This window comes from Bombina bombina, chromosome 6, assembly GCF_027579735.1.
Source record: "Bombina bombina isolate aBomBom1 chromosome 6, aBomBom1.pri, whole genome shotgun sequence".
In the NCBI taxonomy this organism is placed as follows: domain Eukaryota; kingdom Metazoa; phylum Chordata; class Amphibia; order Anura; family Bombinatoridae; genus Bombina; species Bombina bombina.
The window spans coordinates 504,117,111-504,140,358 of record NC_069504.1 but is presented as its reverse complement, the minus strand read 5'-3'; the positions used below and the strand labels follow the sequence as shown (position 1 = coordinate 504,140,358).

General features: G+C 41.9%; 1 protein-coding gene across 1 annotated transcript in view; it reads left to right on the top strand.

Moving 5' to 3' along the window:
* The window catches only part of CPEB1 (cytoplasmic polyadenylation element binding protein 1), a 387,216-nt gene that overhangs the window by 290,313 nt on the left and 73,655 nt on the right, over positions 1–23,248 (top strand). The window contains exons 5-6 of the mRNA XM_053719311.1: positions 3,735–3,933; positions 4,226–4,320. Coding sequence (XP_053575286.1) covers positions 3,735–3,933; positions 4,226–4,320 — 294 coding nt within the window. The remainder of the gene's footprint in view (positions 1–3,734; positions 3,934–4,225; positions 4,321–23,248) is intronic.

Here is a 23,248-nt window from a genome sequence, read left to right as displayed (position 1 = left end):
TATCTAAATCACGAAAGTGTCCCTTTAAGATGGAGGAATATCACTGTGAGGGTTAGAGGCACAGATCTGTACGCACAGTTGTTGTTAATGTGGGAAACCTATATTGAACATAGATTTGAGAATCGGGACCAAGTAGGTGGCGAGACCCATAATATCCAAATAAGAAAATTGGAGTCGATATGGAGTCGATATTTCATAGGTTAATGCGTCCTCCCCATAGAAAGCTTAGTCGGGCTAGCAGTTTTGTTCTCAATGTTATGTTAAATATATATTTATACAAAGTGATATCCGTTCTATGTACTAGGGTAGTCTTCATGAATGCAAACTTTTTTATATGTACATCATACGTGATATGTTTGTGACTATTGTTTATATATGTGACTCTTGTTTTTTACGTTGGATGTCCAATAAAAAAAATAAAATGGATCAGGCTTTTCTGAAGTGTGTTTCGGACCTGGAGCTTTCAGGGGTAATCATACCAGTTCCGTTTCAGGAACAGGGTCTGGGGTTTTATTCAAATCATTATTATTCATTGTCCCAAAGAGAAAATTCATTCATGCAAGTTCTAGATCTGAAACTTTTGAATCGTTATGTAAGAGTGCCAACTTACAAAATGGTGAGTATAAGGACTATTCTGCCTTTTGTTCAGCAAGGGCATTATATGTCCACAATAGACTTACAGGATGCATATCTTAATATTCTGATTCATCCAGACCACTATCAGATTCTGAGAGTCTCTTTTCTAGACAAGCATTACCAATTTGCCTCTCTTCCATTTGGCCTAGCAACAGGTCCAAGAATCTTTTCAAAGGTTCTCTCTGCCCTACTCTCTGTAATCGGATAACGTGGTATTGCGGTGTTTCCTTATTTGGACGATATTTTTGTACTAGCTCAGTCTTTACGTACTGCAGAATCTCACCTGAATCAACTAGTGTTGTTTCTTCAAAGACATGGTTGGAGGATCAATTTACCAAAAAGTTCTTTGATTCCTCAGACAAGGGTCGCCTTTTTAGGTTTCCAGATAGATTCAGTGTCCATGACTTTGTCTCTAACAGACAAGAGACGATTAAAATTGGTTTCAGTTTGTTGGAACCTTCAGTCTCAATCATTCCCTTCAGTAGCTATGTGCATGGAAGTTTTAGGTCTCATGACTGCAGCATCGGACACGATCCCCTTTGCTCGTTTTCATATGAGACCTCTCCAGCCTTGTATTCTGAACCAATGGTGCAGGGATTATACAAAGATGTCACAATTAATATCCTTAAATCCCAATGTTCAACTCTCTCTGACTTGGTGGTTAGATCACCATTGTATAGTTCAAGGGGCCTTTTTTGTTCATCCAACCTGGACTGTGATCACAACAGATGCAAGTCTCTCAGGTTGGGGAGCTGTCTGGGGATCTCTGACAGCAGAAGGGGTTACCAATCAATATTTTAGAACTCCGTGCGATTTTCAGGGCTCTTCAGGTTTTGCCTCTGTTGAAGAGAGAACCTTTCATTTGTTTTCAGACAGACCATCACAACTGTGGCATGTCAATCAGGGTGGGACTCACAGTCCCCAAGCTATGAAAGAAGTATCTCGGATACTTGCTTGAGCGGAATCCAGCTCCTGTCCAGTTTCTGCTGTTCAGATCCCAGGTGTAGACAATTGGGAAGCGCATTATCTGTCGTCAGACTTTACATCCGGGGGGAGTGGTCGCTCCATCCAGATGTGTTTTCTCAGATTGTTCAGATGTGGGGTCTTCCAGAAATAGATCCGATGGCTTCCTATTTAAACAAGAAACTACCTAGGTACATGTCCAGGGATCCTCAGGTGGAAGAGGTGGATGCGTTAACAGTTACTTGGTGTTACCAACCTGCTTATATTTTCCCGCCTCTAGTTCTTCCAAGAGTGATCTCCAAAATCATCATGGAACAATAGTTTGTGTTGCTGGTAGCTCCAACATGGCCTCACAGGTTTTGGTATGCGGATCTTGTTCGGATGTCCAGTTGCCAACCTTGGACACTTCCATTAAGGACAGACCTTCTGACTCAAGGTCTGTTTTTCCATCAGGATCTCCACTCATTAAATTTGAAGGTATGGAAATTGAACGCCTAGTGCTTAGTCATAGATGTTTCTATGACTCGGTGATTAATACTATGATTCAGGCTCGTAAATCTGTTTCTAGGAAGATTTATTATCGAGTTTGGAAGACATATTTCATGGTGTTCTCATAAATTCTCCTGACATTCTTTTAGAATTCCTAGAATTTTACAGTTTCTTCAGGATGGTTTGGAAAAGGGTTTGTCTGCAAGTTCCTTGAAGGGACAAATATCTGCTCTTTGTTTTATTTCACAAAAACATTGCTAAGCTTCCTGATATTCACTGTTTTGTACAGGCTTTGGTCCGTATCAAGCCTGTCATTAAATCGATCTCTCCTCCTTGGAGTCTTAATTTGGTTTTGAAGGCTTTACAGGCTCCTCCATTTGAGCCTATGCATTTTTTGGGCATTAAACTACTTTCTTGGAAAGTGTTTGTTCCTTTTGGCCATCTCTTCTACTAGAAGAGTTTCCAAATTATCTGTTCTTTCTTGTGAATCTCCTTTTCTGATTTTCCATCAGGATAAGGCAGTTTTGCGGACTTCATTTAAATTTCTCTAACAACATTTATAGAGAAATTGTTGTCCCTTTGTGTTCTAATCCTAAGAATTCTTAGGAGAGATCCTTACATTCTTTGGATGTGGTAAGAGCTTTGAAACATGTTGAAGCTACTAAAGATTTCAGGAAGACTTCTAGTCTATTTGTTATCTTTTCTGGTTCTAGGAAAGGTCAGAAGGCTCCTGCCATTTCCTTGGCATCTTGGTTAAAGCTTTTGATTCATCAGGCTTATTTGGAGTGAGGTCAGGCTCCGCCTCAGAGAATTACAGCTCATTCTACTAGATCGGTCTCCACTTCGTGGGCTTTTAAGAATGAAGCTTCAGTTGATCAGATTTGCAAAGCAGCAACTTGGTCTTCTTTGCATACATTTACTAAATTCTACAATTTTTATGTATTTGCTTCTTCAGAAGCAGTTTTTGTTAGAAAAGTTCTTCAGGCAGCTCTTTCAGTTTGATTTCTCTGCTTATGTTTGAGGGGTTTTTTTTTTTTTTCATTATGAGAATAAACTTATATTTTGTGTTGTGGATTTATTTTTTTCAGCGGAAAATGGCTGTTATTATTTTATCCCTCCCTCTCTAGTGACTGTTCTGTGGAGTTCCACATCTTGGGTATTGCTATCCCATATGTCACTAGCTCGTGGACTCTTGCCAATTACATGAAAGAAAACATAATTTATGTAAGAACTTACCTGATAAATTCATTTTTCATATTGGCAAGAGTCCATGAGGCCCACCCTTTTTATCGTGGTTATGATTTTTTGTATAAAGCACAATTATATTTCCAAATTCCTTTGATGCCTTTTACGCCTTTCTTGATCACCCCACTATTGGGCTATTGGTTAAACTGAATTGTGGGTGTGGTGAGGGGTGTATTTATAGGCATTGTGAGGTTTGGGAAACTTTGCCCTTCCTGGTAGGATTGTATATCCCATACATCACTAGCTCATGGACTCTTGCCAATATGAAATTATTTTATCAGGTAAGTTCTTACATAAATTATGTTTTGCAGTAAGAGGGTTCCTTTAAGGGTTATGCAACTTTTTATAGTAGGTTCATGTTAATCCAGTTTTAAATATTACAATTTTTTTTTTCACATTAGGTGCAGGTCATTCCTTGGGTACTGGCAGACAGTAACTTTGTGCGAAGCCCCTCTCAACGACTGGACCCTAGTAAGACTGTGTTTGTAGGTGCTCTACATGGTATGCTGAATGCTGAGGCTCTTGCTTCCATCATGAATGATCTTTTTGGTGGTGTTGTCTATGCTGGCATTGATACGGATAAGCACAAGTACCCAATCGGTAAGCTGAGTGAGCGGCTTTACGATACTGTAAACTTTTAAGAATACCTATAATATATAGTGGCAAACATATGTTTGAGGGTTTACAGCATTTAAATGTCCTCAGAAATTAATCACACCATTTCCTGTAGCATCCTTTTTGTGCATGTTTAAGCAATCTTGCTAAATTACAAAAGATCCACACATTGTATTATATCTAAGCATACTTTTGTTGAAATTACTGTTTCAAAGCAAGAAACAGGCATTCACTGCAAATATTTCTAAATATTATTTTTTTTTCCCTACTCCTTCAGGGTCTGGACGTGTGACTTTCAACAACCAACGTAGTTATTTAAAGGCAGTGAGTGCTGCTTTTGTAGAAATAAAAACTGCCAAGTTTACCAAGAAGGTGAGTACTATTAAACACTATTTTCAGCTTTATCAGCAATCAGTGTGTCATATTGTATGCGTAACTGCTTCATAAGACATGGACATCTTTGTCATTGGAATCTCCAATTCGATAATGTACTTACTCTACATGCTACATAAAAGATGCTTGACTTGTATGTTGCTACTTTTATTAGCTGCCAATAATCTTTCACAATACCTATTTCCTTCCATAAGGCAGGGAGAGTCCACAACTTCATTCCTTGCTGTTGGGAATAAAACACCTGGCCACCTTGAGGAGGCAAAGACACCCCAGCCAAAGGCTTAAATAGCCCTCCCACTTCCCCTATTCATTCTTTGCCTTTCGTTACTTTAGGAGGTGGCTGAGATGTGTCAGAAGATTTGGATAGTCCTGTAATGGGTATGTTCCCTTCAAGAAAGGACTGGAGTTTTAAGTAGTCATGTCAACCTCTCGGTGAGAGTATTGATGAAAGTTAGTCTGGAGATGCAGGGAAAGTTTTTCTGTGAACCCATCCAGACTGCTGCCTAACAGCTCCCGGGCAATCAGTGTTGACAAGTTTCTCTGCTTGCTGTTACACACTCAAGTCCATGTCAGAGGCGTCACTGCAAGACTGTCACACTTGAGAGGCTGTGCCTGTTCCACAGCATGGATCCTGGAGGGTAAAACAGATATATATATATATATATATATATATATATATAACAGGGTCACAGTGTGGCTCCTTTATGCCTTGATAGGATCACAGGTTAATATCATCTTCAGTGAGCTTATTTGAACAGCTAGGGGTTACTTACAACTGCTTTAATGTGAGTTTTTAGGCTCATAGACTGTGCTTTCTTTTTAAAGACGCGATGAGTCCACGGATTTTATCCTTGTGGGATATTCACCTCCTGGTCAGCAGGAGGAGGCAAAGAGCACCACAGCAGAGCTGCTATATATAGCTCATCCCTTCCCTCCCACTTCAGTCATTCTCTTTGCCTACGTTAGTGATAGGAAGAGGTAAAGTGAGGTGTTAGATTAGATTCTTCAATCAAGAGTTTATTATTTTTAAAGTAGTGCCAGAGTGTGCTGCTTTGTTCTAGGGTGTAGCCGTAGTCCATTTCAGTCTCTACAGTAGAGCTTTTGGTGGCTTTAAAGCAATGGGAACTTGTGGGACAGGATTCGCACTGCGCCTCCCATACATTAATTCTGCCCTTATCTTGATGGCCTAAGCAAACTTAACAAACTTAACTCAGGCTTTATCTTTATCCACAGGGCTATGGGAGGGAGAGGACCTCCTAAACCTGTTGAGGACAGAAGTGGAGCACTTTACTGGGACACATATCTCCTATGTATGTATAAAAGGGGATCCTGTGACATTACTATCAGGCACTGGGGCTGTGAGAGTGAAGATAGCTTATCTGGGGGCTCTTATATCAAGAGTGTTTATTCCCTTACTCCGAGCTGGAAAGAATAATGCAAAAGCTCAGGAGGGGTGATGCTTGGTGTACTGTCTCTCATTGGTACTACAATTTTCCCCAGGTGTTACGCAGAGTTCAGTTATTCCAGTGGCCTACCTCTAAAAACACTAATGGCGAACGGGAGGTTGTGTGTGGCTGCAATCTCTGGGCTCCATTAAACAGTAGGAAATCAGTTATTGATTTTCACACCCATGAGGTGTGGAGCTAGGTTTGAGCCGACATAGAAAGAGGGAGTGTTTTTCCTTACTAGGCACAGTACTCATTACTATCATTTAGTTCCAAATAGCGCTACAGCTGTGTTCCGGATTTGCATAAGAGTTCTAAGTGTCACTGAGTTGTATGACTTTTTAGCAGTAGGTACCGGTGGGTGAGCACCTCTGCATGATATAGCTGAGGTGTAAGTAAATGCTTATTTCTCCAACATAGGTGTGTCCGGTCCACGGCGTCATCCTTACTTGTGGGATATTCTCCTCCCCAACAGGAAATGGCAAAGAGCCCAGCAAAGCTGGTCACATGATCCCTCCTAGGCTCCGCCTTCCCCAGTCATTCTCTTTGCCGTTGCACAGGCAACATCTCCACGGAGATGGCTCAGAGTTTTTTGGTGTTTAAATGTAGTTTTTATTCTTCAATCAAGAGTTTGTTATTTTAAAATAGTGCTGGTATGTACTATTTACTCTGAAACAGAAAAGAGATGAAGATTTCTGTTTGTAAGAGGAAAATGATTTTAGCAACCGTTACTAAAATCGATGGCTGTTTCCACACAGGACTGTTGAGAGGAATTAACTTCAGTTGGGGGAAACAGTGAGCAGACTTTGGCTGCTTGAGGTATGACACATTTCTAACAAGACTTGGTAATGCTGGAAGCTGTCATTTCTCTTGTTAAGTGTATCCAGTCCACGGATCATCCATTACTTATGGAATATATTCTCCTTCCCAACAGGAAGCTGCAAGAGTCCACCCACAGCAAAGCTGCTATATAGCTCCTCCCCTAACTGCCATATTCAGTCATTCTCTTGCAAGCCTCAACATAGATAGGAGGTCGTGAGAGTCTGTGGTGCTTTCTACTTAGTTTATTCTTCAATCAAAAGTTTGTTATTTTTAAATGGCACCGGAGTGTGCTGTTTATCTCAGGCAGTATTTGGAAGAAGAATCTGCCTGCGTTTTTCTATGATCTTAGCAGACGTAACTAAGATCCATTTGCTGTTCTCACACATTCTGAGGAGTGAGGTACTTCAGAGGGGGAATGGCGTGCAGGTTTTCCTGCAGATAAGGTATGTGCAGTAAAATATTTTTCTAGGAATGGAATTGACTAAGAAAATACTGCTGATACCGAAGTAATGTAAGTAAAGCCTTAAATGCAGCGATAGCGACTGGTATCAGGCTTATTAATAGAGATACATACTCTTGTAAAAATGTGTTTTAAAACGTTTGCTGGCATGTTTAATCGTTTTTTAACATATGTTTGGTGATAAAACTTATTGGGGCCTAAGTTTTTTCCACATGGCTGGCTTAAATTTTGCATAGAAACAGTTAACTGAAGCTTCCCACTGTTGGCTGTGGCAGTTTGTTGTGTCTGTTTTTAAAAACGTCTCATTTTTTTTTTTTTTTTATATCTGTTTTTTGCATTAAGGGGTTAATCATCCATTTGCAAGTGGGTGCAATGCTCTGTTACCTTATTACATGTACTGTAAAAATTTTGTTTGTTTTACTGCCTTTTTTTTCACTGTTTTTCAAATTTTGACAAAATTTGTTTCTCTTAAAGACACAGTAACGTTTTATATATTTGCTTGTTAACTTGATTTAAAGTGTTTTCCAAGCTTACTAGTCTCATTATTAGTCTGTTCTAACATGTCTGACATAGAGGAAGCTCTGTGTTCATTATGTTTTAAAGCCATGGTGGAACCCCATCTTAGAATGTGTACCAGATGTACTGATTTCATGTTAAACAATAAAGATAATTTTTTGTCTTTAAAAACATTATCACCAGAGGATTCTGTCGTGGGGGTAGTTATGCCGACTAACTCTCCCCACGTGTCAGACCTTTTGACTCCCGCTTTAGGGACTCACGCTCAAATGGCGCCAAGTACATCAAGGGCACCCATAGCGTTTCTTTTACCAGGGGATTCTGTCGAGGGGAAAGTTATGCCGACTAACTCTCCCCACGTGTCAGACCCTTCGACTCCCGCTTCAGGGACTCACGCTCAAATGGCGCCAAGTACATCAAGGGCGCCCATAGCGTTTATTTTACAAGACATGGCAAAGGTGGTGAATAATATTCTGGCAGCAGTATTAGTCAGACTACCTGAAATTAAAGGAAAGCAGTTAGCTCTGGGGGTAGATACAGAGCATACAGACGCTTTAAGAACCATGTATGATACTACCTCACAATATGCTTAGTCTGTGGGTGATTTTTTTTGACTCAGGGAAGATGATTTAACCTGATTCTGATATTTCTACATTTAAAATTTATGCTTAAGAACCTCCACTTGTTGCTCAGGGAGGCTTTGGCTGCTCTGAATGAATGTGTACAATCGCAGGGCCAGAGAAATTGTGTAGACTGGATAAATATGCAGTGCCGGTGTGTACTGATGTTTTTCCAATACCTAAAGAGGTTTACTAAAAAAAATTTAATAAGGAATGGGATAGACCAGGTGTGCCGTTCTCTTCCCCTCCTATTTTTTAGAAGAATGTTTTCTAATAGTTACCACCACACGGGACTTCTGGCAGACAGTTCCTAAGGTGGAGAGAAGAGTTTCTACTCTAGCTAAGCGTACCACTACCTCTGACGAGGACAGTTGTGCTTTTTAGATCCAATGGATAAAAAATGTTTATTCAACAGGATTTTATCCTGCAGCCCCTTGCATACATTGCTTCTGTCACTGCTGCTGCGGCGTTCTGGGTTGAGTCTCTTGATGAGGCTTTACAGTTAAGCGACTCCATTGGATGAATATATTTGACAAGCTTATGCTAGCCAATTCCTTTGTTTTCTGATGCCTTGTTCATTTGACTAGACTAACGGCTAAGAATTCTGTTTTTTACTATACTGGCGCGCAGAGCGCTATGGCTTATATCATGGTCAGCTGTCGTGACTTTAATAAATAAGCTACTTAACTTCCCTTCAAGGGGCAGACCCTATTAGGGCCTGGTTTGAAGGAGATTATTGCTTATATCACTGGAGGAAAAGGTCATGCCCTTCCTCAGGATAGGTCTAAATCAAGGGCAAAAAAAAAAAAAAAAAAGTCTAATTTTCGTACCTTTTAAAAACTTCAGGGCAGGTGTGGCATCCTCTTCCTCTAAGGCAAAACAAGAGGGAATTTTTGCTCAGTCCAAGGCGGTCTGGAGACAATCGGACCTGGAACAAAGATAAGCAGGCCAAGGAGCCTGCTGCTGCCTCTAAGGCAGCATGAAGGAACGGACCCCTATCCGGTAACGGATCCTATAGGGGGCAGACTTTCATTCTTTGCCCAGGCGTGGGCAAGAGATGCCCAGGATCCCTAGGCATTGGAATTTATATCCCAGAGATATCTTCTGGATTTCAAAGATCCCCCCCCAAAAAAAGGGGAGATTTCGCCTTTCACAATTATCTGCAAACCAGATAAAGAAGGAGGCATTCTTACATTGTGTACGAGATCCATCCAGTTCCAAGAGAGGAACAGGGACAGAGTTTTTACTCAAATCTGTTTGTGGTTCCCAAGGAGAGGGAACCTTCAGACCTATTTTGGATCTAAAGATCTTAAACAAATTCCTCAGAATTCCGTCATTTAAGATGGAAACTATTCGTACCATCTTAACTATGATCCAGGAGAGTCAATAGAGGACTACAATGGATTTGAAGGATGCTTATCCTCACATTGTGATGCATAAAGATCACCATCGTTTTTCAGGTTTTCCTTTCTAGACAGGCATTACCAGTTTGTAGCTCTTTCCTTTGGGATATCTACAGCCCCAAGAATCTTTATGGAGGTTCTGGGGTCGCTTTGGCGGTCCTTAGACCGCGGGGCATAGAAGTTCTCTATCCCCAATCTCAAGGGTTTCCCTCCTAGGGACTCTGATAGATTCTGTAGAAATGAAAATTTACCTGACGGAGTCCAGGTTGTCAAAGTTTCTAAATTTCTGCCGTGTTTTTTTCATCCCATCCGCGCCCTTCGGTGGCTCAGTACATGAATGAAATCGGCTTAATGGTAGCGGCAAGGGACATAGTACCGTTTGCACGTCTACATTTCAGACCGCTGCAACTATGCATGCTCAGTCAGAGGAACGGGGATTACAGATTTGTCCCCCTGTTAAACCTGGACCAAGAGACCAGAGATTCTCTTCTCTGGTGACTATGTCGGGTCCATCTGTCCAAGGGTATGACCTTCCGCAGGTCAGATGGGACAATTGTTACAATAGATGCCAGCCTTTTAGGTTGGGATGCAGTCTGGAACTCCCTGAAGGCTCAGGGATAGTGGACTTAGGAGGAGACCCTCCTTCTAATAAATATTCTGGAACTGGGAGTGATATTCCATGCTCTTCAGACTTGGCCTCAGTTAGCAACTCTAAGGTACATCATACTCAGTCGGACAATATACACGACTGTGGCTTACATCAGCCATCAAGGGGGAACAGAAGTTCCCTAGCAATGTTAGAAGTCTTACAATAATTCACTGGACAGAGACTCACTCTTGTCTATCAGCTATCCATATCCCAGGTGTTGAGAACTGGGAGGTGATTTTCTAAGTCGTCAGACTTTTCTTCCGGGGGAGTGGGATTTCCTCCGGAGGTCAAGACCAAGCAGGAGAGGGCTTTGGTGTTTTTGACAGCGCCTGCGTAGCCACGCAGGACCTGGTATGCAGATCTGGTGGACATGTCATCCTTTCCATCACGGTCTCTGCTTCTGAGACAGGTCTCTCTACCTCAGGGTCCTTTCAACCATCTAAATAGAATCAATCTGAGATGGACTGCCTGGAGACTGAACGCTTGATGTTATCAAAGCATGGCTTCTCCGAGTCAGTCATTGATACCTTAATACAGACATGAAAGCCTGTCTCTAGGAAAATTGAACATAGATATGGTGTAAATATCTGATTGTTATGAATCCAAGGGTTACTCATGGAGTAAAGTCTGGATTCCCAGGATATTATCTTTTCTCCAAGATGTTTTTGAGAAAAGGGTTGTCAGCTAATTCCTTAAAAGGGGACAGATTTTTACTCTGTCTATTTTTTTGCACAAGCGTCTGGCAGGTATTCTAGACGTTCAGGCATTTGGTCAGGCTTTGGTTAGATCCAAGCCTGTGTTTAAAACTGTTGCTCCGCCATGGAGCTTAAACCTGATTCTTAAGGTTCTTCAAGAAGTTCCGTTTGAACCTTTTTTGTTCCATAGATATCAATCTTTATCTTGGAAAGTTCCTTTTGGGTAGCTAATTCCTCGACTCGTAGAGTCTCCAAGTTATCTGTGTTACAATGTGATTCTCCTTATCTGGTCCTTCGTACGGATAAGGTAGTCCTGCGTACCAACCTGGGTTTTTTCCTAAGGTGGTATCTAACAAGTACATCACTCAAGAGATGGTTGTTCCATGCTTGTATCCTAATCCTTCCTCAAAGAAGGAACGTCTATTACACAATATTGGACGTGGTTTGTGCTTTAAAGTTTTACTTACAAGCTACTACAGTTTTCATCAAACGTTCACCTTGTTTGTTGTCTATTCTGGACAGAGGAGAGGTCAAAAGACTTCAGCAGCCTCTCTGTCTTTTTGGTTAAAAAGCATAATTCATTTAGCTTATGAGACTGCTGGACAGCAGCCTCCTGAAGGGATTACAGCTCATTCTACTAGAGCTGTGGTTTTCACTTGGGCCTTTTTTAAATGTGGCTTCTGTTGAACAGATTTACAAGACGGAGTCTTGGTCTGCGCTTCATACTTTTCAAATTTAACAAATTTGATACCTTGCTTCTTCGGAGGCTATTTTTGGGAGAAAGGATTTTTTTACAGGCAGTGGTAACTTCCGTTTAAGTACCTGCCTTGTCCCTCCCATCATCCGTGTACTTTAGCTTTGGTATTGGTATTCCATAAGTAATGGATGATCCGTGGACTGGATACACTTAACAAGAGAAAACATAATTTATGCTTACCTGATAAATTTATTTCTCTTGTAGTGTATCCAGTCCACGGCCCGCCCTGTCACTTTAAGGCAGGTAATTTTTTCATTTGAACTACAGTCAGCACTGCACCCTATGGTTTTTCCTTTCTCTGCATGTTTTCGGTCGAATGACTGAATATGGCAGTTAGGGGAGGAGCTATATAGCAGCTTTGCTGTGGGTGGACTCTTGCAGCTTCCTGTTGGGAAGGAGAATATATTCCATAAGTAATGGATGATCTGTGGACTGGATACACTACAAGAGAAATAAATTTATCAGGTAAGCATAAATTATGTTTTTCCCTATGGGATCCGGTAAGCCATTTTCTTAATTTTCAATATAAGAATACAAGGGCTTCACAAGGGCTTTAAAGACTGGTAGACATTTTTCTGGGCCAAAACGATTACTATATAAGCATGTTTAATGGTTTATAACTTAGGAGAGTTATTTTAATCTTGGCAAATTGTTAAAAAAACGGACAGGCACTGTATTGGACACCTTTTTCACTGGGGGCCTTTTCTAGTCATAGGCAGAGCCTCATTTTCGCGCCACTAATGCGCAGTTGTTTTTGAGAAGCAAGGCATGCAGATGCATGTGTGAGGTGCTCAGATCCACTGAAAAAGCTTATTGAAGGCGTCATTTGGTATCGTATTCCCCTCTGGGCTTGGTTGGGTCTCAGCAAAGCAGATACCAGTGCTGCAAGTTCTTTGAAGGGACAGATTTCTGCTTTTTCTGTTTTACTTCACAAAAAGCTGGCGGCTGTGCCAGATGTTCAAGCTTTTGTTCAGGCTCTGGTTAGAATCAAGCCTGTTTACAAACCTTTGACTCCTCCTTGGAGTCTCAATTTAGTTCTTTCAGTTCTTCAGGGGGTTCCGTTTGAACCCCTACATTCCGTTGATATCAAGTTATTATCTTGGAAAGTTTTGTTTTTGGTTGCAATTTCTTCTGCTAGAAGAGTTTCAGAGTTATCTGCTCTGCAGTGTTCTCCTCCTTATCTGGTGTTCCATGCAGATCAGGTGGTTGTGCGTACTAAACCTGGTTTTCTTCCGAAAGTTGTTTCTAACAAAAATATTAACCAGGAGATAGTCGTGCCTTCTTTGTGTCCGAATCCAGTTTCAAAGAAGGAACGTTTGTTGCACAATTTGGATGTAGTTCGTGCTCTAAAATTCTATTTAGAGGCTACAAAGGATTTCAGACAAACATCTTCCTTGTTTGTTGTTTATTCTGGTAAAAGGAGAGGTCAAAAAGCAACTTCTACCTCTCTCTCTTTTTGGCTTATAAGCATCATCAGATTGGCTTATGAGACTGCCGGACGGCAGCCTCCTGAAAGAATCACAGCTCATTCCACTAGGGCCGTGGCTTCCACATGGGCCTTCAAGAACGAGGCTTCTGTTGATCAGATATGTAAGGCAGCGACTTGGTCTTCACTGCACACTTTTACCAAATTTTACAAATTTGATACTTTTGCTTCTTCTGAGGCTATTTTTGGGAGAAAGGTTTTGCAAGCCGTGGTGCCTTCCATCTAGGTGACCTGATTTGCTCCCTCCCATCATCCGTGTCCTAAAGCTTTGGTATTGGTTCCCACAAGTAAGGATGACGCCGTGGACCGGACACACCTATGTTGGAGAAAACAGAATTTATGTTTACCTGATAAATTACTTTCTCCAACGGTGTGTCCGGTCCACGGCCCGCCCTGGTTTTTTAATCAGGTCTGATGATTTATTTTCTCTAACTACAGTCACCACGGTATCATATGATTTCTCCTATGCAAATATTCCTCCTTTACGTCGGTCGAATGACTGGGGAAGGCGGAGCCTAGGAGGGATCATGTGACCAGCTTTGCTGGGCTCTTTGCCATTTCCTGTTGGGGAGGAGAATATCCCACAAGTAAGGATGACGCCGTGGACCGGACACACCGTTGGAGAAAGTAATTTATCAGGTAAACATAAATTCTGTTTTGCGTGCTAATTTGGCTAATTTTTTTGCGCACAAGAATAAAACGTTAATTTAAAATTTAAAGGAGCAGTAAAAAATATGTGGTATCTTTATTAAAAGATTTTAATATGTTTCTTTTGCAAGATGTACAGAGTCCACGGATTCATCCTAACTTGTGGGATATTGTCCTTCCTGACAGGAATTAGCAACGAGAGCACCACAGCAGAGCTGTCTATATGGCTCCCCCCTTAACTCCACCCCCCAGTCATTCTCTTTGCTGGCTCTAAGCAGGAAGGGTTAAGAGAAGAGGTGTTAAACGGTTAGTTTTATTTTATCTTCAATCAAGTGTTTGTTATTTTTAAATGGTACCGGTGTTGTACTATTTAATCTCAGGCAGGACATAGTTACAAATGCTAAGATCATCCTCCAGGCAGAAATCTTCATCTAAGGTCCACTGCTGTTCCCACAGAAGCTGAGGAGTACAGGAAAACTTCAGTGTGAGGAACGGTTTCTTGCTATACAGCAATGAGGTATGTTCAGTCATATTGAGACTGTGTTAACTCAGAAAGGCTGACAGTGTCCCCATTAGGGGAAGGGTAAGCAGTAATCCTAGTGTTATCAGAGGTTTTTACTAGCTTGCATAAAGGGTTAATTTTTTGTGGGCACTCAGTTCATGTGAATTTGGGACAAACGTTTTGTGTCTAAGAGTAACGTTTTCTGTTTTATGGGACATTTGCTTGAGGGTTCTTTGGGGGGGAACAAGGAGTTCCTTGGCTATGATAGTTTCCAGGATAATCCGATAGGCAGAGACTCACTATTGCCATCTATCAGCGATCTATATCCCAGGGGTGGAGAACTAAGATGAAGATTTTCTAAGTCGTCTGACTTTTCATCCGGTGGAGTGGGAACTCCATACGGAGGTGTTTGCTCATCTGGTTCAGCTATGGGGCACACCAGAATTGGATCTGATGGCGTCTCGTCAGAAGCCAAACTTCCTCGTTACGGATCCAGGTCAAGGGATCCTCAGGCAGTACTGATAGATGCTCTAGCAGTACCCTGGTCGTTCAACCTGGCTTATGTGTTTCCACCATTCCCTCTCCTTCCGCGTCTGATTGCCAGAATCAAACAGGAGAGAGCTTCAGTGATTTTGATAGCGCCTGCATGGCCATGCAAGACTTGGTATGCAGACCTGGTGGACATGTCATCTCTGCCACCGTGGACTCTGCCACTGAGACGGGACCTTTTGATTCAAGGTCCATTCAAACATCCAAATCTAATTTCTCTGCAACTGACTGCTTGGAGATTGAACGCTTGATTTTATCAAAGCAGGGTTTCTCTGAGTCGGTCATAGATACCTTGATTCAGGCTCGAAAGCCTGTCACCAGGAAGATCTATCATAAGATATGGCGTAAATATCTTTTGGTGTGATCAGGATTCCTAGGATTTTGTCTTTTCTCCAAGGATTGGAGAAAGGATTGTCCGCTAGTTCCTTGAAGGGACAGATATCTGCTTTGTCTATTCTGTTGCACAAGCGTCTGGCAGATGTCCCAGACGTTCGGGCTTTTTGTCAGGCTTTAGTTAGAATTAAGCCTGTGTTTAAACCTGTTGCTCCGCCTTGGAGTCTCAATTTAGTTCTTAAAGTTCTTCAGGGAGTTCCGTTTGAACCCATGCATTCCATAGATATTAAGCTTCTCTCTTGGAAAGTTCTGTTTCTGAACTATCTGCATTACAATGTGACTCGCCTTATCTTGTTTTCCATGCTGATAAGGTGGTTTTGCGTACCAAACCTGGGTTCCTCCCTACGGTTGTTACTAACAGGAATATCAATCAGGAAATTGTTGTTCTTTCTGTGTCCTAATCCTCCTAAGAAATAACGTCTGTTGCACAACTTTTACGTGGTTCGTGCCTTGAAGTTTTATTTGCAGCCAACCAAAGATTTTTGCCAATCATCTTGTTGTCTATGCTGGAAAGCATAGAGGTCAAAAGGCTACGGCTACCTCTTTCCTTTTGGCTGAAAAGCATCATCCGTTTGGCTTATGAGACTGCTGGACAGCAGCCTCCTGAAAGAATTACAGCTCACTCCACTAGAGCGGTGGCTTCCACATGGGCTTTTAAAAATGATGCTTCTGTTCAACATATTTGTAAGGCTGCGACTTGGTCTTCGCTTCATACCTTTTCCAAATTTTCCAAATTTGATACTTTTGCTTCTTCGGAGGCTATTTTTGGGAGAGAGGTTTTGCAAGCAGTGGTTCCTTCCGTTTAGGTTCCTGTCTTGTCCCTCCCTTCATCCGTGTCCTAAAGCTTTGGTATTGGTATCCCACAAGTTAGGATGAATCCGTGGACTCGGTACATCTTGAAAAAGAAAACAGAATTTATGCTTACCTGATAAATTTCTTTCTTTTGCGATGTACAGAGTCCACGGCCCGCCCTGTCTATTCAAGACAGTATTTTTTTATGTAAACTTCAGTCACCTCTGCACCTTATAATTTCTCCTTTTCTTCCTTGGCCTTCGGTTGAATGACTGGGGGGTGGAGTTAAAGGGGGAGCTATATAGACAGCTCTGCTGTGGTGCTCTCTTTGCTACTTCCTGTCAGGAAGGACAATATCCCACAATTTAGGATGAATCCATGGACTCTGTACATCGCAAAAGAGAGAAATTTATCAGGTAAGCATAAATTCTGTTATGTTTAATTTATCCTTTGTGAAACTTTGAATAGCACAAGACCACACTCAAAGATAAGGAGTTACTTTTTTAATTTAAAGAAACTAACGTTTTTTTATATGGTATCTACAATAGTTCAGCTTCGTGTAGACAGGTTGTCTGACGTTTTCCGCTGGGTCAAACTGAGGGTATAGATGGAAAGTTATTCCTGCATCTTATCTTTGACTAAATAATAATAAAGATGCGGTTTTTTTTAACATTTAAAGGGACAGTACCACTTGACATATACTGATAACCGGAGTTATTCTGCATTTCATGTATTCTATGCTTTTCCCACGTGGTTGAAAATAATTCCTCTAGTAATGATTTTCTATCATTTAGGGTGATTGATTCAGTAATGCTCTGTTGTGGCTTACTTACTGGGCTTGCAAGCAGAAGGTCCAGGGTTCAAAGCCACCTTCCGGTGCTGGTTGTTAAATTTTCAGGTGCTCCAAGATGTATTTTAAAGTGCCTTTTCCAAATGGTTCTTCCCTGTTTTTTTTTTTTTTTTTTTTTTTTAATTTATTTTAATAGTGAAAAATAGATCAACAATACATACAGTTCAAAATAGGATACTCACATGTATCCGGTTAAATATAACAAGATTTTACATATATAATATATATCCCAAAGGGGGAGGGGAATCAATTGTACCCATCAAGCCAGCCTGGGTATCCATTATCTTACATATTGGTGTACCTGAATATATTCATACATCAAGAGAGTCCAATTAGCAACAAAGGAAGGGGGGAAAAAAAAAAAAAAAAAACAACCAACATTCATCAATGCCTTATCAATGGTCACCTCCCTCCCCCCGCCCCATCCACTCCGAGCCGAGTGGGCCCCCGCTCGGGGCTTTCTCACTATAGTTGTATATTGATAATACGTTCTATATTAACAGTGAAGTCTTTACCCTGGCTTAGGATAAAATCTTTCCAAACCCTGTTAATTGAAAGAGGAAGATACTTCGGGATTATCTAAGGGGGCATTCTCAGATTAATGCTATATTTCTCTTGTAAGGTGTATCCAGTCCATGGGTTCATCCTTTACTTGTGGGATATTCTCCTTCCTAACAGGAAGTGGCAAAGAAAGCACACAGCAGAGCTGTCCATATAGCTCCCCCTCTAGCTCCACCCCCCAGTCATTCTCTTTGCCGGCTCTAAGCAATAGGGTCTCTCTCGGAAGGGTAAAGTGAATGTGGTGTTAGATTTGTAGTTTCTTCTGTTAAGTGTGATCAGTCCACGGGTCATCATTACTTCTGGGATATTACTCCTCCCCAACAGGAAGTGCAAGAGGATTCACCCAGCAGAGCTGCATATAGCTCCTCCCCTCTACGTCACTCCCAGTCATTCTCTTGCACCCAACGACTAGATAGGATGTGTGAGAGGACTATGGTGATTATACTTAGTTTTATATCTTCAATCAAAAGTTTGTTATTTTAAAATAGCACCGGAGTGTGTTATTACCTCTCTGGCAGAGTTTGAAGAAGAATCTACCAGAGTTTTGCTATGATTTTAGCCGGAGTAGTTAAGATCATATTGCTGTTCTCGGCCATCTGAGGAGTGAGGTAAACTTCAGATCAGGGGACAGCGGGCAGATGAATCTGCATAGAGGTATGTAGCAGTTTTTATTTTCTGACAATGGAATTGATGAGAAAATCCTGCCATACCGATATAATGTCATGTATGTATACTTTACACTTCAGTATTCTGGGGAATGGTACTTCACTAGAATTACACTGTAAGAAATACATAAAGCTGTTTAATAACTAGAGATTATGTTTAACGTTTTTGCTGGAATGTAAAATCGTTTTCATTTGCTGAGGTACTGTGTGAATAAATGTTTGGGCACTATTTTTCCACTTGGCAGTTGCTTAATCTGTTTTTCTGACAGTTTCTGTTCTCCCTCACTGCTGTGTGTGAGGGGGAGGGGCCGTTTTTTTGGCGCTTTTTCTATGCATCAAATATTTCAGTCAGCAACTCATTGTATTCCCTGCATGATCCGGTTCATCTCTACAGAGCTCAGGGGTCTTCAAAACTTATTTTGAGGGAGGTAATTTCTCTCAGCAGAGCTGTGAGAATTATAGTTTGACTGAGATAAAAAACGTTTATTCTGTAATTTGTTTCCTGCTTTCAGAATTTGTTATCTTTGCTAATGGGATTAAACCTTTGCTAAAGTTGTGTTGTTTACAAGGATTGAGGCTATAACTGTTTCAATTTATTAATTTTCAACTGTCATAGATCTTCTGTGCTTCTTAAAGGCACAGTACATTTTAATATTATTCTAATTGAATTGTATTTCCAAGTTGCAAGTTTATTTGCTAGTGTGTTAAACATGTCTGATTCAGAGGATGATACCTGTGTCATTTGTTGCAATGCCAAAGTGGAGCCCAATAGAAATTTATGTACTAACTGTATTGATGCTACTTTAAATAAAAGTCAATCTGTACAAATTGAACAAATTTCACAAAACAACGAGGGGAGAGTTATGCCGACTAACTCGCCTCACGTGTCAGTACCTACATCTCCCGCTCAGAGGGAGGTGCGTGATATTGTAGCGCCGAGTACATCTGGGCGGCCATTACAAATCACATTACAGGATATGGCTACTGTTATGACTGAGGTTTTGGCTAAATTACCAGAACTAAGAGGTAAGCGTGATCACTCTGGGGTGAGAACAGAGTGCGCTGATAATATTAGGGCCATGTCAGACACTGCGTCACAGGTGGCAGAACATGAGGACGGAGAACTTCATTCTGTGGGTGACGGTTCTGATCCAAACAGACTGGATTCAGATATTTCAAATTTTAAATTTAAACTGGAAAACCTCCGTGTATTACTAGGGGAGGTGTTAGCGGCTCTGAATGATTGTAACACAGTTGCAATACCAGAGAAAATGTGTAGGTTGGATAAATATTTTGCGGTACCGACGAGTACTGAGGTTTTTCCTATACCTAAGAGACTTACTGAAATTGTTACTAAGGAGTGGGATAGACCCGGTGTGCCGTTCTCACCCCCTCCGATATTTAGAAAAATGTTTCCAATAGACGCCACCACAAGGGACTTATGGCAAACGGTCCCTAAGGTGGAGGGAGCAGTTTCTACCTTAGCTAAGCGTACCACTATCCCGGTGGAGGATAGCTGTGCTTTTTCAGATCCAATGGATAAAAAGTTAGAGGGTTACCTTAAGAAAATGTTTGTTCAACAAGGTTTTATATTGCAACCCCTTGCATGCATTGCGCCGATCACGGCTGCAGCGGCATTCTGGATTGAGTCTCTGGAAGAGAACATTGGTTCAGCTACTCTGGACGACATTACGGACAGGCTTAGAGTCCTTAAACTAGCTAATTCATTCATTTCGGAGGCCGTAGTACATCTTACTAAACTTACGGCGAAGAATTCAGGATTCGCCATTCAGGCACGCAGGGCGCTGTGGCTAAAATCCTGGTCAGCTGATGTTACTTCTAAGTCTAAATTGCTTAATATACCTTTCAAAGGGCAGACCTTATTCGGGCCCGGGTTGAAAGAGATTATCGCTGACATTACAGGAGGTAAAGGCCATGCCCTGCCTCAGGACAAAGCCAAAGCCAAGACTAGACAGTCTAATTTTCGTTCCTTTCGTAATTTCAAAGCAGGAACAGCATCAACTTCCTCTGCACCAAAACAGGAAGGAGCTGTTGCTCGCTACAGACAAGGCTGGAAACCTAACCAGTCCTGGAACAAGGGCAAGCAGACTAGGAAACCTGCTGCTGCCCCTAAAACAGCATGAATTGAGGGCCCCCGATCCGGGATCGGATCTAGTGGGGGGCAGACTTTCTCTCTTCGCCCAGGCTTGGGCAAGAGATGTTCAGGATCCCTGGGCGCTAGAGATAATATCTCAGGGATACCTTCTGGACTTCAAATACTCTCCTCCAAGAGAGAGATTTCATCTGTCAAGATTGTCAACAATCCAGACAAAGAAAGAGGCGTTTCTACGCTGCGTACAAGAGCTCTTGTTAATGGGAGTAATCCATCCAGTTCCACGATCGGAACAGGGACAGGGGTTTTACTCAAATCTGTTTGTGGTTCCCAAAAAAGAGGGAACTTTCAGACCAATCCTGGACTTAAAGATCCTAAACAAATTCCTAAGAGTTCCATCGTTCAAGATGGAGACTATTCGGACAATTTTACCTATGATCCAAGAGGGTCAATACATGACCACTGTAGATTTAAAGGATGCTTACCTTCACATACCGATTCACAAAGATCATTATCGGTACCTAAGGTTTGCCTTCCTAGACAGGCATTACCAGTTTGTGGCTCTTCCATTCGGATTGGCTACAGCTCCAAGAATCTTCACAAAGGTTCTGGGTGCTCTTCTGGCGGTACTAAGACCGCGGGGAATCTCGGTAGCTCCATACCTAGACGACATTCTGATACAAGCTTCAAGCTTTCAAACTGCCAAGTCTCATACAGAGTTAGTGCTGGCATTTCTAAGGTCACATGGATGGAAGGTGAACGAAAAGAAAAGTTCACTCGTTCCACTCACAAGAGTTCCCTTCCTGGGGACTCTTATAGATTCTGTAGAAATGAAGATTTACCTGACAAAGGACAGGCTAACAAGACTTCAAAGTGCTTGCCGCACCCTTCATTCCATTCAACACCCGTCAGTGGCTCAATGCATGGAGGTAATCGGCTTAATGGTAGCGGCAATGGACATAGTACCCTTTGCACGCTTACACCTCAGACCACTGCAACTGTGCATGCTAAGTCAGTGGAATGGGGATTACTCAGACTTATCCCCTTCTCTGAATCTGGATCAAGAGACCAGAAATTCTCTTCTATGGTGGCTTTCTCGGCCACATCTGTCCAGGGGGATGCCATTCAGCAGACCAGACTGGACAATTGTAACAACAGACGCCAGCCTTCTAGGTTGGGGTGCCGTCTGGAATTCTCTGAAGGCTCAGGGACAATGGAGTCAGGAGGAGAGTCTCCTGCCAATAAAAATTCTGGAATTGAGAGCAGTTCTCAATGCCCTCCTGGCTTGGCCCCAGTTGACAACTCGGGGGTTCATCAGGTTTCAGTCGGACAACATCACGACTGTAGCTTACATCAACCATCAGGGAGGGACAAGAAGCTCCCTAGCTATGATGGAAGTATCAAAGATAATTTGCTGGGCAGAGTCTCACTCTTGCCACCTGTCAGCAATCCACATCCCGGGAGTGGAGAACTGGGAGGCGGATTTCTTAACTCGTCAGACTTTTCATCCGGGGGAGTGGGAACTTCATCCGGAGGTCTTTGCCCAAATACTTCGACGTTGGGGCAAACCAGAGATAGATCTCATGGCGTCTCGACAGAAAGCCAAGCTTCCTCGTTACGGGTCCAGATCCAGGGATCCAGGAGCAGTCCTGATAGATGCTCTGACAGCACCTTGGGACTTCAGGATGGCTTACGTGTTTCCACCCTTCCCGTTGCTTCCTCGATTGATTGCCAGAATCAAACAAGAGAGAGCATCAGTGATTCTAATAGCACCTGCGTGGCCACGCAGGACTTGGTATGCAGACCTGGTGGACATGTCATCCTGTCCACCTTGGTCTCTACCTCTGAAACAGGACCTTCTGATACAGGGTCCCTTCAAACATCAAAATCTAACTTCTCTGAAGCTGACTGCTTGGAAATTGAACGCTTGATTTTATCAAGACGTGGATTTTCTGAGTCAGTTATTGATACCTTAATACAGGCTAGGAAACCTGTTACCAGAAAGATTTACCATAAGATATGGCGTAAATACCTATATTGGTGTGAATCCAAAGGTTACTCTTGGAGTAAGGTTAGGATTCCTAGGATATTGTCTTTTCTACAAGAAGGTTTAGAAAAGGGTTTATCTGCTAGTTCATTAAAGGGACAGATCTCAGCTCTGTCCATTCTGTTACACAAACGTCTGTCAGAAGTTCCTGACGTCCAGGCTTTTTGTCAGGCTTTGGCCAGAATTAAGCCTGTGTTTAAAACTGTTGCTCCACCATGGAGTTTAAACCTTGTTCTTAATGTTTTACAGGGCGTTCCGTTTGAACCCCTTCATTCCATTGATATAAAGTTGTTATCTTGGAAAGTTCTATTTTTAATGGCTATTTCCTCGGCTCGAAGAGTCTCTGAATTATCAGCCTTACATTGTGATTCTCCTTATTTGATTTTTCATTCGGATAAGGTAGTCCTGCGTACTAAACCTGGGTTCTTACCTAAGGTAGTTACTAACAGGAATATCAATCAAGAGATTGTTGTTCCTTCTTTATGCCCAAATCCTTCTTCAAAGAAGGAACGTCTACTGCACAACCTGGATGTAGTCCGTGCTCTAAAATTTTACTTACAGGCAACTAAGGAATTTCGACAAACGTCTTCTCTGTTTGTCATTTACTCTGGGCAGAGGAGAGGTCAAAAAGCTTCCGCTACCTCTCTTTCTTTTTGGCTTCGTAGCATAATTCGTTTAGCTTATGAGACTGCTGGACAGCAGCCTCCTGAAAGAATTACAGCTCATTCTACTAGAGCTGTGGCTTCCACTTGGGCCTTTAAGAATGAGGCCTCTGTTGAACAGATTTGCAAGGCTGCAACTTGGTCTTCGCTTCATACTTTTTCCAAATTTTACAAATTTGACACTTTTGCTTCATCGGAGGCTATTTTTGGGAGAAAGGTTCTTCAGGCAGTGGTTCCTTCTGTATAAAGAGCCTGCCTATCCCTCCCGTCAT